Source organism: Myzus persicae, unplaced genomic scaffold, assembly GCF_001856785.1.
Source record: "Myzus persicae strain clone G006 unplaced genomic scaffold, MPER_G0061.0, whole genome shotgun sequence".
NCBI lineage: Eukaryota > Metazoa > Arthropoda > Insecta > Hemiptera > Aphididae > Myzus > Myzus persicae.
The window spans coordinates 505,578-521,566 of record NW_019100947.1 but is presented as its reverse complement, the minus strand read 5'-3'; the positions used below and the strand labels follow the sequence as shown (position 1 = coordinate 521,566).

Sequence of the window (15,989 nt, the reverse complement as noted above, 5' to 3'; positions counted from 1 at the left end):
AAAAGAAAAAAAACATTTTGTATAAGTATATTATATGCATTTCGAGAATTATCAAATGTATTTTAGGACAAAAAAAAAAAATAGAAGGAAAAAATAGGTCACAGTCCATCAATTTTACGGAGTGTAAACGAAATCGTATCTACGAAATATTTGTAAAAATCCAAACAATAATGATAACTATCCGACGATACATAATACATAATAGTAACGCACTAACGCGTGCTGCTTAACGATATATACGACAAAATGGACGTTTTCATTGTATTCCAGACATAGAAACCTTTAAAGTAATGGAAATTTAATCATAGCTCGTAAATAACTAGGGTGGAAAATAAATATTAGCTTTATTATTATTAACATAGCGATGTGATTAAATAAGAATTTTAATAAAAATGCGTAAAGCGTTTAATGCATAAGACTATTTTATACGATCTTATTACAAATTCGAATGCGAGGCGGGGCTTTTATTGGATCAAATTCGTATTTTTCATTTTTTTTTTTGCAGTTAATTGAAAAACATAATAATGTATATAGGTACATAAGTTATGAAATAAATATTAGCACGATATTAATGGTAACAATTTAATTAATTCCAAACGATGTTTTATGGCTCAAATATCGCAACGTCTACTATACAGTCGTATACACCTAATTAAAATGTCGTCTAAAAATGTGAAAAACAAACTATTAAGGATTGTTCATTTCGAAATAAGACCTATATGTATTGGAATTTTTCATCATGATCAATACACGAGCGGAACACGTGTTCGTGGTATGCAGGTGCGTTTATAGATAACTCCTATATTGTAAGAGGGTACCAATAACAACTATATGTTTTGCTTTTCCGTTGAAATTTGTTCGGTTTTTGAGCTGTTCGGAATAATGATAAAGGGCAGCATAACAGTATATTATATAGACGTATATAAATACATTTGATACGCATATAATATCACGTTCGTAGCACAAATTTCATGAAAAAAAAAAAAAAATGATATATTTTATTTTCATTCAACAACCATGCTCTGTAATATGAAAGAGTGCTTACCATAGACATATGTATTTATATATATATATATATATAGTTACTTAAATATAACAATACCATTGCCACTATAAAACGTGCCTACATATCGATGACGCATATTCGAATCGATACTATATACTTGTATAACGTACTTAGGTATGTACATAATATATAGAATCATAATACATGCCAATCAGGATATGGGAATTAGGGCTAGATTCAACGTCAAAAACACTACTGCCCACCCTGCAATGTTCCTGTTTATTTCCCGCGTGCGTTAAAGGTCTGCTGTTTGACAACGAAAACTGTCGGTGGGTAGTGAGCGGCGGCGGGAAATCCGACAGAAAAGAAAAGAACTATACTGGGGAAAAAAAAACGCTACAAAGGGTCGGAGAAACAAATTATTTTCTAATCAGTGGTTCCTTCGGTAACTGCAAGACTTAAGTCTTTTGTGGCAAAAAAAAAAAAATAATAATTCCGTTTTATTTTTTTCCTCCTTTGTACGTGTTTAGCCTTTCGTTTCGATCCGTTTGCGTAACTCGTTTGGTGTGTGTGTGTGTGTGTGTGTGTGTGTGTGTGTGTGTGTGTGTGTGTAGCATCTCCAATGATTTTAAAACGCTGTCTCATCTCGTGGTCAACAGATTTAATTAATCGTACGCAGCAACGTCTAATCGCAATCTCTGCTTCAAAACACACTTATACCGAAAATTAAAGTTTGCAAAAACCGGTGGCAGTGTTATCCTACGTCGCAATAATGACGAGCAAAATTCGATCATGAACAAAGCCATCAGAGACAGAGTATATAGGTATTGATACACCGTTAAGGCGTCGCGCAGGAGAACCAGCGGGAAGTGTGCATGATATGTGTATCTTTTGACAAGTGAAAAAATCGAATGAAACAATACTATATATGCACTGCGATGGAACTTCATTCTACTCATACACACACAAACACACACACACGAGCGCGCCGTAATAATAAGAATATAGTTTTCCCGGAGGTGCTTTTGGTGTAAACTGGCGTTTTCACTTACGAGCGTTTTTTTTTTTTTTTTCAATTAACTTTTTTCCTTCCGTCGTCTCCACCCGTCCCGCGTGCATTCCGCAGTCGTCATTCCGTACCAGCACAGTATCCACGGTATACACATATATATATACGACGGGACAGTCCGCGACGAGAATTGGCTACCGGAGATGTTTTTTCAGGCGGTAAATTCGATTCCTCCCCGCCGACTGCCAGCGGTGTATAAATGACTGTATAATTTAATACGGCCGGAGCTCCGTAGAGTGTTGCCGTCCGTAAAAAGCTTGCGATTTGCCACGCCGCTAGTTTTTATTGCCGACACCTTAAACTACTGCCGCCGTCTGAAATCCTATAACGGCGAGCACCTCCTCCCCTTCTCCGCCTCCTCCTGTGCTCATACCCCTCCGTATACCATCCGAGTTAATTGATATTAACCAGCGTTCGATATATATATATATACGCGTAAATTGGAATAATATGCGTATCACGTATAAAAAAAAAATCCCCATTTAGACAATAATTGTAATAAGGGCATACGCACTGATGGTGTTAGGCTGAGATTTCTGCCAACACGTTCGAATTAACGATAATCGTTTTGAAATAATATTATGCACCTCTTATTTGCTATATAATTTCAAACAAATGTTGAGGAACTGAATTCGTCACTTGCGTATACCAAACCGACCAATAATCAAATCGTTATTTAGGTAGGTGGGCACTTACTACTAAAATACAAAATAATTGTACACTCGAATTTTAAATTATTAACTTATATCATACTCAAAAACGTAATTCCACAACGAGTCGGAAAAATAAATATACGTGTGAAAAAATTATGGTAAAAAGTTATTATAAAGTGTGTTAATGTACATTGTACATTAAATAATAAATTTTGCAATGCAACGCTAATTAATAGGGCTCAAATTTCTATGCAAAGTGCTCTAGAACAGAGAATTCCAAGTACATAATTCGATTCATGAAACAGATGCTTCAAAAGTGAAACTTTTGTTCTGTTTTTTCTCCGTTTTTCGAATAAGAGTATTTTTAGGACATTTCATTGACTTTTAGTGCATAGTAGTACCTACATAATTCAATTTTTAGCTATACTTCGAACCTAACTATTCACAAAAATGACAGTGGTAAAAATGTTTGTATGAAAAAAGTTTTCCTAGTGAAATTATAAATATATTTTAAACATGGATTTGTCGACAATAATTTATTATTAAGGATGGAAAAACATCGTTTTCAGAACTCTATCCAATAAATTATGCCATCGCATTCCAATCCATTTCCTTTTTTCGGTTTAAGATAAGTAGTGTTAAAGAATGTCATCGTCAAGAAAAATATGGTATAGTTCTAATTGGTGAAAATACGGTAAGAGATGGACAAAATTATTATTATAGCAATATTTTAGTTGCTTTGCAGTTGTAACACATCAACAACAGTTATCGTTATAATTTTAGCTTTACCAAACAATTAATTTTAATAATAATTCTCAAGTTGATTAAAAATAGTTTCAATCTTTAGAACGACTTATATAAATTAATTATATCTATTAATAATTACATAGTATCGTCGCATGAAGCGATTTGATGTGTTTATATAACTGCATATTTAATAAGTTGCAAATACCAAAAGTTAGTTATTATACAAATTTTAAATAAAGGTTTGTAATCATAAATGAAAGAACTTTTTAATGAACATTATGAAAATCTTATTATAAATCGACGCTTTTACGGATTGTTTATAAACTAATTTTTTTTTTTTACACTTACCTATTGTATTACTTACTATCAATCTGTACTTTCATACAATGTATTTAATTTTAAGGTTAAACGAGAATTAATATAAACACATGTGTCAGACGAACATTGTGTTCAATATAATATTTGTATGTACATCATAATTAATAAATAATAAACACATGATTAAAATATTAATTTCATACCAATGTTCAAAAATAATTTAGATAACTAACTGTTACAGGCTTACAGCTAATTTTGGATATGAATATATCAGATCATTTACTTTCAAAAAAGAAAACGGTTATATAAATGGAGCACTATAAACTTAAAAACGCAAAAATGTTATAACAATTATCAAATACATAATAAACACTATAACTGGGAACATAAAATCCAATTTTTTTTTATTTGATAATTAAAAACTATTATTGGTATTATTTTACAGTAACTATTAAAATTATAATTATTACAAGACAGTTTACACTTACTGCAGTACAATATGTACAGTGTACTGTAGAACACTCGATAGTCATATTAAAATTAAAACAATTATTGAGCAATATACATTTTTACGAGTTTCATAATTAATATTCAATAATTTCATTAAATTATTCGCGTTTAAATAATTTTTTTTCGATGAAAATATTCAATATTCCAAATATGGCATGCATTTTTATAAATATTTTAATATAATATAATAATATACATTTGTAAATTTTAATTGCGTAAATATTCACACAATTATTATATAACATTGCATTTTGTTACATAAATTTTGTTATTGTTATAAAGGTACACGTTTAAACGGTTTTAATAGAGTAGGTACTTGTATAATATATTTCATATAAAATCACTCACTGCATACCAAATATTTATTTTATTTAGCAAATATGAATTTTAAATACGGTTCTTTCGTTTATCATCATTGTCCATCAACACCATATTAAGACAACTAAATAATTTCCTGTGATTGTGTAAATTTATACTTAAGTTATTGAGAAAATAATTACCTAGTCTGCAGTTTAAGAGTAAATTAATTTGTTTTTATATCGGAGAAATCATTCAAGCATCCATACTAGAATATTTGTTATACCAATATTAACAATTATTACATTTAAAAATATTCATTAATTTTTTTTTTTAAATACTTGTATTTTGAGTCCCAATTTAATACATTGCTCTTACTTTTTGATATTTCTTTAGAGTTTTATTCTTTTTTATTGATTTTTGTGACTTATTGTTTTTATCATTTGATTGATGTCCATAGCTTTAGGAAACGGTTCGCTATCGGTGATTTATCTGTTCCTCGTTTTTTTATACTCCCATCCTGTGTTTTTTAAACGTAATATCTATGCTTCTCCCGAAGTCCGATCTATATATAAAGCCTATCACAGTGTATTGCACTGTCCATGTGTCTGATGTACGTGTCTGCGTTTATTAATTATTCATGTTTCGTAATAATTATGAACCGTAATCCGTAATTATGGCCCCGTCTTATAATGATTATTAAACAGACGAAGCGTATGCTTGTACTTCGCATTTTTTGAAAACGATCGAAACCGTATTACATAATAATATGATATATAGCTGGTACCCCGTCGACGTCTTCAGTATTTAGCTGATGTGTATTCGTTTATCCGAAACGAACAAGGAATCCTACGCGATTGCGCACAATGCATGTCCTGCGTCGCAGGATAATGTATATACCCATATATATATAGATTATAGGTAGTAGACGCCATCGTTGTGTACACATTATAATAACATGACAATATAATATTATTATAAACCTACCTAGAAAATCGTTTAAACGAATAAAACGGATTTCCTTTAAACTCGTTATGTATACATATAGTGTACGAGTTCGGTCGAGAGATCGGCGGAAGGCGGGACGCATTACAGTTACGCAAAGATATTATTAACGCTCAAATATCGTACACATGTATGCGTGTATACACCGAGCTCGTCGTAATCGCAGACCCGGGCACAACTATCAGATAAAGCACGTTTCACTGCACCGGAGTGAAGTTTATCTCGTTTGACGTGTTTTTAAACAAGTCGATTTAAAGTTTGCGGCAACGGCCGCGCGGCGCGAATACCGCCGGCGAGTCAATAAAACGTATCGTCGTTATTATTATTATTATTATTATTATTATTATTATTATTATTATTATTATCATTATATTGTGTACGAACTATGTCAAACGAAAATTATAAAAACCCAGACACACTCTGTTCCCGCCGCGGATGGCGGGTACTTGCCGCAGAGTAGGTCACAGTTTTCTGCGGGCCACTTGGTCAGGTTTATTGGAGGCATGCGATATAATAATATAATAGCGGGTATTATGTTTATAACACGGGTTTTCTTTCATTCCGATAGTGATGAATCGTCACATTTTAAAGCGATTCTGAGTGGCATTTTGTAAAAAAAATATATACATTTTATGTAAGTAAGTACATAAAATGTAATTTTTGGTTTGTTTTTAAAACTCGGAGACAGTAAGCATATTCTCCAATAAAAAGTTCAAGTTCTGCACTCGAAAAATTTGCATTTTCATACAAAAAATACACTAAATTATACAATGTACCTATATACCTATATACCGAGCTATACAAAATATAATATCATAATGTACCTACTCCGTTTAATGATCACTGTACGTTTTCTCAGTGGATTTTGATTTTGGACTGGTTTTAAACAGTATTGCAGTATTGTGGGCTTTTTAGCCTTTCAATAAAAGTGGACATCGAGTTTCCTTCTTATTGCCACGTACCTACAAGGAATCGGAATATTAGATCTAATGTTTGTTGAAGTGCAAAGGTTAGTCAAGACAGAGAAAAGTTAATAAGGTCAGTTGAAAGACAATTAAACTATAGCCAGGAGAATGAATACTGAAGAACAGAAGTGGAAATTTGAGATAGTGTTATTGTAGTATTCCGTTTTTGAAAATGCAAAAAATGTAATTTAATAAATTTATACGGTATTTTCACGAGTATTTGAGACATTTCTTTCATTACTTAGACATTTTCGAATTCAAAAGGTTTGTTCAACCACCAAAACGTTTCTTTTATATTTTACAACTGCTTTTTAACTTGTGTATGAATAATAATACAACTCTGAAATATCGATTTGCCATACTTTTAAGCCAATAAATTGGATTAGGAGTATTTTTAGGACGGAAGTACTTATCTAATTTATCTATCTTATTATATTTTTAACGGGGTTTTGACTGTTAAAGGCTGAGTTAGAGACATTTAAAAAATAGCTGTCACTCAATTTATTTTGGGAAGTTCGTTAAACCACTAAAATGCTTTGAAAATAAAGAGAAAGTGAGTGAGCATACTTGGTGAATAACCTTGTATATAATTTATCATATAATATATTCAGGTACCTAAAACAATTTTAGTCTTAGATAGTTTATTAAAATTGTCACTCTTTTATCCTCAAATAATGTTTATTGAATTATAATTTAGGTGGTACGTTTTTGATGGTTTGCACTGTCGTAGTTATTTAAAACATCATATCTGAAAATTATATATTCTACATGATCAGAAATACATTTGAGATTCAATAAGCATTTTATCAATTTTTTAAATATAATCAAATTTTAAACTGTTCATAATTCATACCTAATTGTTTATACTACATCGTATAACTAGATATGAAGTAGATACATCTCCCATAATTTTTAAAATATTACTGTAAATCTTTTTCAATAATAATTCAAACTAAAATTAATTTTACGCCTCATGATTATTATATAACTATAGTCTATTATATTATTGTAACTTTACTGATAACAGACTATACCTAACATACTAGGCCTCCCGGTCAAAATGACAAATAAACGAAAAACAAAAATATAACACTAATATGTTATAAATAATACGATATTATAAAACGTATTTAATAAAATAAGAAGTGAAAATAAATTTATTTAGCAAACCCTGATACAAGTTTGAATTCAAAAATTTGGTTTATATAATAATAGTTAAATTTACTAGAAAGTTTCCATACCGTTGAGTTTAATTTCGATAAGGTCGAGATTGCAATCATTTCGTTAAAGTTATGTAACTGAAATCATCTATACGTAAACCAGGTGATTCTTTTATCGTTTAACGGTAATTTTCTTCGTAAATTTATGCATTTTTTAAATCACTTTTTCAACATGATTTGAAGGCATTACACAATAACTCAAGAAAATAAATAGTAAAAAATATATTCATAAATTTAAAAACGTTGAGTATTTATCAACCAAAAATTGTCTTATAAATACAACGTCATAATATATGGGAGGAAATAAATCATCCCTTTTAGTTGTGTGATGAAAATCGATAATTTATAAATCAAGTAGTGAACTTGTGGCCGGTATAATAATAGCTCTTGTTAATTTATAATTAAGGTACAGGTACTTATACTTCAGCAGGTTTAGCTGAACATCGAATTGCAAATTCAAAGGACAGATTGACATCAATTGAAATCCCGGGAAATCGCTTACGTTATCATCGTTTAAATGTTTCGCTGATCCGTTTTATGCAATTATCTGCACTACCAATACCCAAACGGCTGCTGAATCTATACATAGACTGTAGTCATACTATGAATTATGATTAGACATTAGTCAGAGTATGAGCAAATTATAAGTGAACAGCTATATGAATTATACCAATGGTACATCATTTCCATGCAATACACAAAACCATAAATCTAAATTTTTTATTTACTTATAAGATGAAAACGAAATAATTATAAGCATTATCATTAATTAGATATAATAAATAATTATTATCATTCAGCATTTTTGGTATCACGTCGTAATCGACGTATGTACTCCATTTGTCCGCATTTCATTTGATAACCCTGTTACTTTTGTGATATTACTATATTTTTTTTTCTTTTAAATCCGAAGAAATGTATTGATTTTCTATTGATGTGTTTTTTTTTTTCTGAACCACTCTGACTGTAGAAAAATGATTCGATTTACCACTTCACCGATATTTGTGGTGAGAAAGTGAATTTATAATTACTTTGGGGGAGTCGAAAGTAAATAATTTACAGCATTGTTCTTAATAACTGAGAACATTTAAAAATATAAATGATATACATGCACGATTTTTTTAATAAATATTTTGAAGCATATTAATTTTATTCTATTGCCACGCAATTATTCTTGTACACCTCGAACAACGAACCTATTCAAACTGTTTTACGATAAGTAGGTACTCACTCAAAAGTTAATAGGAATAGGTTTAATACTATGATACGATACATAATATATAATAAATAAAATAAATGCGATGTTTTTGGTAAAAATTAATTCAACGTACAGTTATCACAATTACTAATAGTAAAATAAATTTCCGTAACAGCAGTATGAATATAATATAAAATAAACTTGGCAATGTAGGCTGATAGGTTAACTTTGGGCAAAATCGTTTTTCGTTTGCAATGATTTATTATTGAATTCAAATTTTACATAATGCATAATATAACAGTGGCTCACTCAGCGACGAGGTCCACTCGACGCCTACTGTAGTATGGCTGAACCGATTTCCCCTTTTTCTGAAACCTAACAGTAAGGACAGAGCGTCCATTGTGAGAAAACATTTTGATTCTCGTACCGGTTACCGAACATCACGTACTTATACACGATAAAAATCGGTATAATTAAAAACAAATTCAGCTCAAGATCGCATAGACTTAGTGGAATGAGCATACAGATAGCAAAATAATAACGAAAGTTTTTCATAAGGTACATACCAATCACCGGCTCCGGAAACACTGACGGGCGTCTCTATTTTTTGCGACGGATAGTGTACCAGCGAAACCGTGTCATCGGATTGTCTCGAAGCCAACTGTCAAGAAACAAATAAAACATGGTTTAGATATTTTTACCACGAATTATTTTTCGGTTTATTTTTCAATATTATTTTTAATCCAGCGGCCTTTTGGACTGTACATTTTTCGAGTTCATAAATACATATTACATAATATAATAATACATTTTACATAATATACATTATTGTACATACCAACAGCCCTTTGTCGCCAAGCGTTACCATAATGACGGGAATGTGAGATATTAGCTTACAAACGATGTCTTTTGAACTATTCATTATGCGATCTCGTGTGTCGAATTCGCCGCCGCCGTTAATGGAAACTTTAATAGCGTAATTTGCACTCACTTCAGCTGTAATGAAAAAACAGAATGAAATTCCCTTTGGTGTGTCTCACAAAGCGCTCAAAATTTGGTATTCGATGATATAGAGGGGTTGTCCATCGATTACTGTTAAACGTACACACAACGCCCAGGCATCAAGCACGCTGGTCTGATAATGCTTGAAGGGATAAAGAGCAACTTATTTCCAAATCCTCGAGAGCACAATGCTCGCAAAAGTACACAACTGCCAGTGTATTGTAACTTTGCGATTGTTATAACGATTACCGCCGATTGGCGCAAGGGAAAGACCATCAGATTTATGAAATTTATAACTTTTTATTGTACCGAATGGGTTCACATAAAGCCACTCTGTTCGGCGACATAATAATTTACACAACAACGGCGCACTATAGTCTAAATTTCATTATTTTTTTTTTTTTTTTTTGCAATGCCAATTACGATCTATTCGCTAATGATTACTGGATTTCAACATTGTCAAATTCACAATTAATTGACGTTTGAAATGACTCGGCGCAGTTATATGTCAATATATTGTGGATCTGATAACAATTTCGCAACAAAACTTTTCCCTCTGGAAATTGGCAACAACTCCGCGGTTTAAATGCTTTTACAAAATAATGTTTAACCTATATAATTATACACATCCAAAGTTTTATTCTTAGCGAATAGCCCTCGGTGGTTTTGAAAGTCTTCTCGTGCAGACTGCAGATTCTAGAAATCTCTGCTCCTGCTGCAATAAGGACTCCACTCCAGATAAATACCAACACAATACCGGGATAACGACTGAAAATCGGTGAAAAATGAACACAATATACAATTAAACACAACAAAAATGACAACTATATGTGTCTCTGTCGGAAATCTTTTGTGATACATAATGGTTCTGGAAGTTAATTTAAGTAACGAAAAATGTTTTATGGATTATGTTTCAAGATCATCCAAGAAAAAGAACGAACGACTTAGAAATTCCGACATTGTTTAATGTACCTCCGAAACCGCATGTACATTTTACATTATATAATGCTTATGTATAAAACAATAATTTCCCGATTTAATCATATACAGTAGCATATACATTCTATAAGCATTAAATAAATAAATGTGTATTATCTTTGAGTATAAATATGATAGGTACTTGAATATAATATCCGACTTATGAATACTCGATTTCACCGAGTCAACGAATATATTAATTTAGATAAGTTTTTAAATAGATACGAAATAGGAAACAAAAAATATTGTAGAGCGTACGACGCAACAGTAAACTATGCAAAAACTAGTTTTGGTCAAAGATTCCTAGACTAGGTCCGGTAGGTTTAATTCTATGGATTTGGAAACTAAGAGAAATGCATGCGTTTTTTTCATATAACCCTGCAAAAAATGTGACAATGCGTGGCTAATATTCAATTTAGAATAATAATATCATAATTTTAGTAATATAGTCACCTGCAACATTTGTCTTTTAAAAAAAAAATTTTAGTTGTTTAATTCCAATGATGTTTGTAATTGTTACCTTGGTCCTCTTCTAGTTGTAGTAATGTTATGCATTAATTAGCTCTATATGCAACTTTATCATTTACTTTTATCTTTATTTTTTCCTAACACAACTCTCTATATCTCCATCAAAAGCTAGCTTAAAGGCGATAGATAAATCGCTGAAAGTGTATTTGAAGTAACCATTATGTAAACAATTTTTCTGTATTAAAAAAAATATATATATAAGTCGAAAAGAACTATTATTGTTATCAACGAATTTGTATGATTCAAAAATTCAAAATTAATGAAGAAATAGCTTAAAGGAAATTTTATGAGAATGTATTGATTGGACAAACGAGAATTAGTTTGTCGATTAAGACAAATTGGAATGCGCCTAGTTAAAAAAAAAACAGCTCCACTCTTTTGTCTTGCAATACCAGCACGGCGGCCAAAAGTGCGTCTTATTATCTATTAGCGATACGAACTGAGATTAGTGCAATGTAAAGGAACTATTTGCGTGTTTCGTCATTCCAGTAAAAAAAAAAACACAAACACCATTGGTATATCTAATAAATTTACTTACGGTTAGGGACTTAAGTACCAATGGCGAAATTATTTATACCTCGATAACGCGCATAGGGTGCATAAGCGAATAAATCTTGATCGGCAGCTCCGTACAAGTGTATGTCTTCTGGTAGGCGAGATGTCGAGCGAAAAACATATTTTTACATTCCTAAGACGATCATTCAAACGAAACGTAATTTAATAAATATATGACATGTGCAATCAACGTGACAAAACACATCTCTGACACAATACTTAATACGCATCCATCAATAATAATAAACTGTACTTTATGACTTGCACCGATGGTCTTATATCAATATGAGATGTAGGCAATAACAGCGGGTAGGTATTCAATCGGTAGACGTAGAACTACGTTTTTCGGGTTGGTTATAGAATATGGCGAGATGGTTCGGAAAATCGATAATGTTGTAACGGGTATACCTCGTTTGTGCACAAACATAATATCACATGTTTTCTTTCCAGCTCGAATGTTTCGACCCCCAAGTATCTATATATATATATATTATGCAAACAAACAAGAAAAAAATTGATTTACCCAACCATTTGTAACATTATTCGTTTGGAGCGCCCGTGGGTGAAGACCATACTTTATAATGGGTGCTCATTAGTCAATACCGAAACGTATTTTTCGTACAAGTTATCGCATATAACAATAACTGGGTAATAAAATATGATGAACAATTATTTTAGTCCAACCAAATGATAAAACATTTAAACTCAGAGGTAGGTATATAGGTACGCAGGTACATACTATAACTTACTGACATGCGAAATTAACTACTATTTAACGCACTATTGTACAACATAATATTATTACCGTCGTTTCTCGAGATAAAAATCCTAAGAAGTATGTATTGTACAATAGTGTTGTAATGTAGATAAACCATCGCGATTATAAATCCTGACTACCAATATATAGAGCACAACGAATAATTATTGACCGATGTATGTAGAATTAAAATATAAGCTAAATTTTTTCACTGTTAAACTATTGGCAATAATTTAGAACTGTGTGAAAAATAGCGAGAAAAAAAAACCACTTTATTTCAAAAGATTTTGGTTCTTTTGACTGCCAACAGATTCTATAATAATTAGACAATTTTAAAAGTTCAAATGTTCAACACGGCGTGATATAACGAATTGGAAATGACAGACACAAACCCTGATACGACTCAGACGCTTCACTGACGGTGATGTTTCAACCGCTTATCTTTATTGCTCGATCCGAGACCCGAAAGTACAAAATTACATTGACGAAATTGTGATTTTTCTATTTAGGTACACGCTGTAACGGTAACACGAGTACGTTTTTTGCATATTAATTATATTTTCGCATTATGATTATTGTTATTGTTATTACTGTATATAGGTATCTCTGAGAAGAATTTCCTGCTTTTTGCAATTATTATTGTTTCCTCCGATGTTAAACCATTCAGGGTTTTTATTTTCGCTGTTTATTTTTCACTAGTGTAACACCCCCAGCACCACATTTTAAGTGTTTAGGGGAATAACGATAAATTAATAAACGATTTTCTGCAATATTTTTATTCATGATCAGTTAAAAATGTAAAAGATTCATATATTTTAATATTATACAGGAATTGTGAACGCTTTAAGGTCTAAAATATGTAATCAAACGCTATAATCTTCTCTTATATCCATATTCGAACATAAATTATAGCTCCATATACAGTGTTACTTAGGTATGTGTATATAATAGAGAAGGTGAGGTCCAGGTACGGATTATTTCGGTATAATATCTAGAGCATAATATTTCAACGATCATTAATGACTAATCGAATGATATAATCGAAAAATGCGTTAACCTTTGAACGTTGTACAATTTTACTAAAAATAAAAAATATCAAACAAAAACGCAAAAATAATGTGTTTATATCATAATTATTATTATTAAGATACTGAAGAACAATAGTGCAAATCGTCTGATTTTAGTTGCGTTATAGAAAGTAAAGTAATTAAGTAAGTTACTAAAAACTCCGAGACTGCTCAGCAATGAGTCATGTATTAGTCTGAGACACTGAGACGATTTAAATGTAAATTATTATATTATGGTCATTGATAGTTCATTTTATATATTATGAACCTCTTTCCCTGTTAAAGGTGATACCTAGTTTTAAAATTGTTTCAATTTAAATATCAGCGATTACATTTGTATCTTATGAAAAATAAAACAACTGATAAAAATTGATTTGCTCGAGTTGATGGTAGACTACTTTACTGTTTAGAAATTAAATTAAATTAAATTCGACAACATTCAGTCAGCACGAAAGAATAGTATATATAATTCATTAATTATTATTATCTAAATAATACTCTAGTGTTTTTCAATTTTTGACTAGTGAAAAAGTATTGATTTGACAATGATGCGTGTTATTCTTACTGTAAACTCGTTTTTGAGCAACAAAAGTAGGTACTCTCAAACGGCCATACTGCCTATTACTTTATTATTTATGTAATTATACTTATTCCAAGCTGATTTTGATAATATTGAATACATATTTTTTTCTTGAATATTCATATTTTTATTTATGAACTTTAATATTTTAATGTTTAACAGATCTAACAAATAACTACGATAAAACGTACAACATAAATAACATCTCATAAACTGTTTGGGTAATGTTTTAACAATTAGTGCTTACAATCAACTGTTTAAAAAAAAAACAATTTGTTAGGTACTTTTAAGAAATAATAAAATAAATTAAGATTAAACTCTGCATTATTATATTTCTGTGTTTAAATAAGCAGAGAAATATAACTATTATAAAATCATTTTATAGACGTTTTGTGAGGGGTAGAATCAACTTTTATAATTTAAAAATAAACGGTTTTTCGTTGTTATTATATATTTTTTTTTCAAACCAAAAATAAAAACTTGAAGCTTCGAATGAAGTTTGAATTTGATGAAGGATATAAAATTTAAATTATATTTATTATTATTTTTTTAAAAATATTTTTCTCATTTCTCTATCTCTGTCGCGGCGCTCTCTCCCCCTTGGAAATCGTTACCCGCTACTCTGTTCACTATCAAAATAATTGTAATGCTTTTATAGTCGCGAGTGATTTCAGAATAACTCATTCGCTATAAACCGCTGATGGAAGACAATACGTCGCTATTGTGCATGCATCTCTACACGCTGGCTCTTGACGTCTGAGTGGTATTCATGTAAGAAGTTTTGGTACATTAATCATTGACGACGTTGTTCGTCGTCGAGAAAGAGAAATGTAGTGTACACCACGGTATATACCGTCGTCGGGGAGTACACAAATGAAAAACAAAAATCTTGCGGCAAACATTTTGTCAAAACGTATTCCGCCGACGACGGTGTGTGGTAGGTACCTACCTATACTGTTGCCGTGCATACTATACCTATACGTCATATATGTATGAATATTATATCCGTCGAAATAATTGTTAGGTAATCAACGTTTTACTTTATCCGTAATGAAAAAAAAAACATCCGTTGGGTTCATCAAAACATACATTTTAAATATTAAAATACTACTCAGTCTTGCTGCATTAGACGGGCTTCAACGGAAATAAGTGGGCATTTGTCAGGCGTACGTACGCTGCACATATTTTATTCTACGAATAGTGTTTTCATCCCGTTTTCTGAATGTCTTGTACGACGAGTAACATATTATACAAATACCATGTAAGTACGATTATCTTTTATAAAAAAAAAAAGCGAAATTAATTTTAAATTAGATAATGTAAAGAATCAATCAAATTCAGATTGAATACAATTTGTGCCACGGTTGTTAAATGCTTTTCGATGGACTGCATAGGTGCTTTTTAAAATCATTTTGACCATCATATATACACATCTATAATTTCGTCGGGCGATAGGCGATTGACTGGTCGAATGGAAAATGCATAGCTATTGAATTATATAGCTGCACACACACACACACACACACACACACAC

At 31.1% G+C, this 15,989-nt stretch overlaps 1 protein-coding gene across 2 annotated transcripts in view; it reads right to left on the bottom strand.

The window, feature by feature from the left end:
- LOC111027001 (pseudouridine-metabolizing bifunctional protein C1861.05) overlaps positions 1-15,989 on the bottom strand; it is a 144,858-nt gene that overhangs the window by 37,896 nt on the left and 90,973 nt on the right. The window contains exons 13-15 of one of the 2 annotated variants that reach the window (XM_022305202.1): positions 9,827-9,984; positions 9,555-9,649; positions 9,279-9,363 (exon numbers count right to left, since the gene is read on the bottom strand). In XM_022305202.1, coding sequence (XP_022160894.1) covers positions 9,294-9,363; positions 9,555-9,649; positions 9,827-9,984 — 323 coding nt within the window. In that variant the 3' untranslated portion in view covers positions 9,279-9,293. Of the gene's footprint in view, positions 1-9,278; positions 9,364-9,554; positions 9,650-9,826; positions 9,985-15,989 lie in introns of those variants that run through there. The other variant, XM_022305201.1, reaches the window with a different exon arrangement.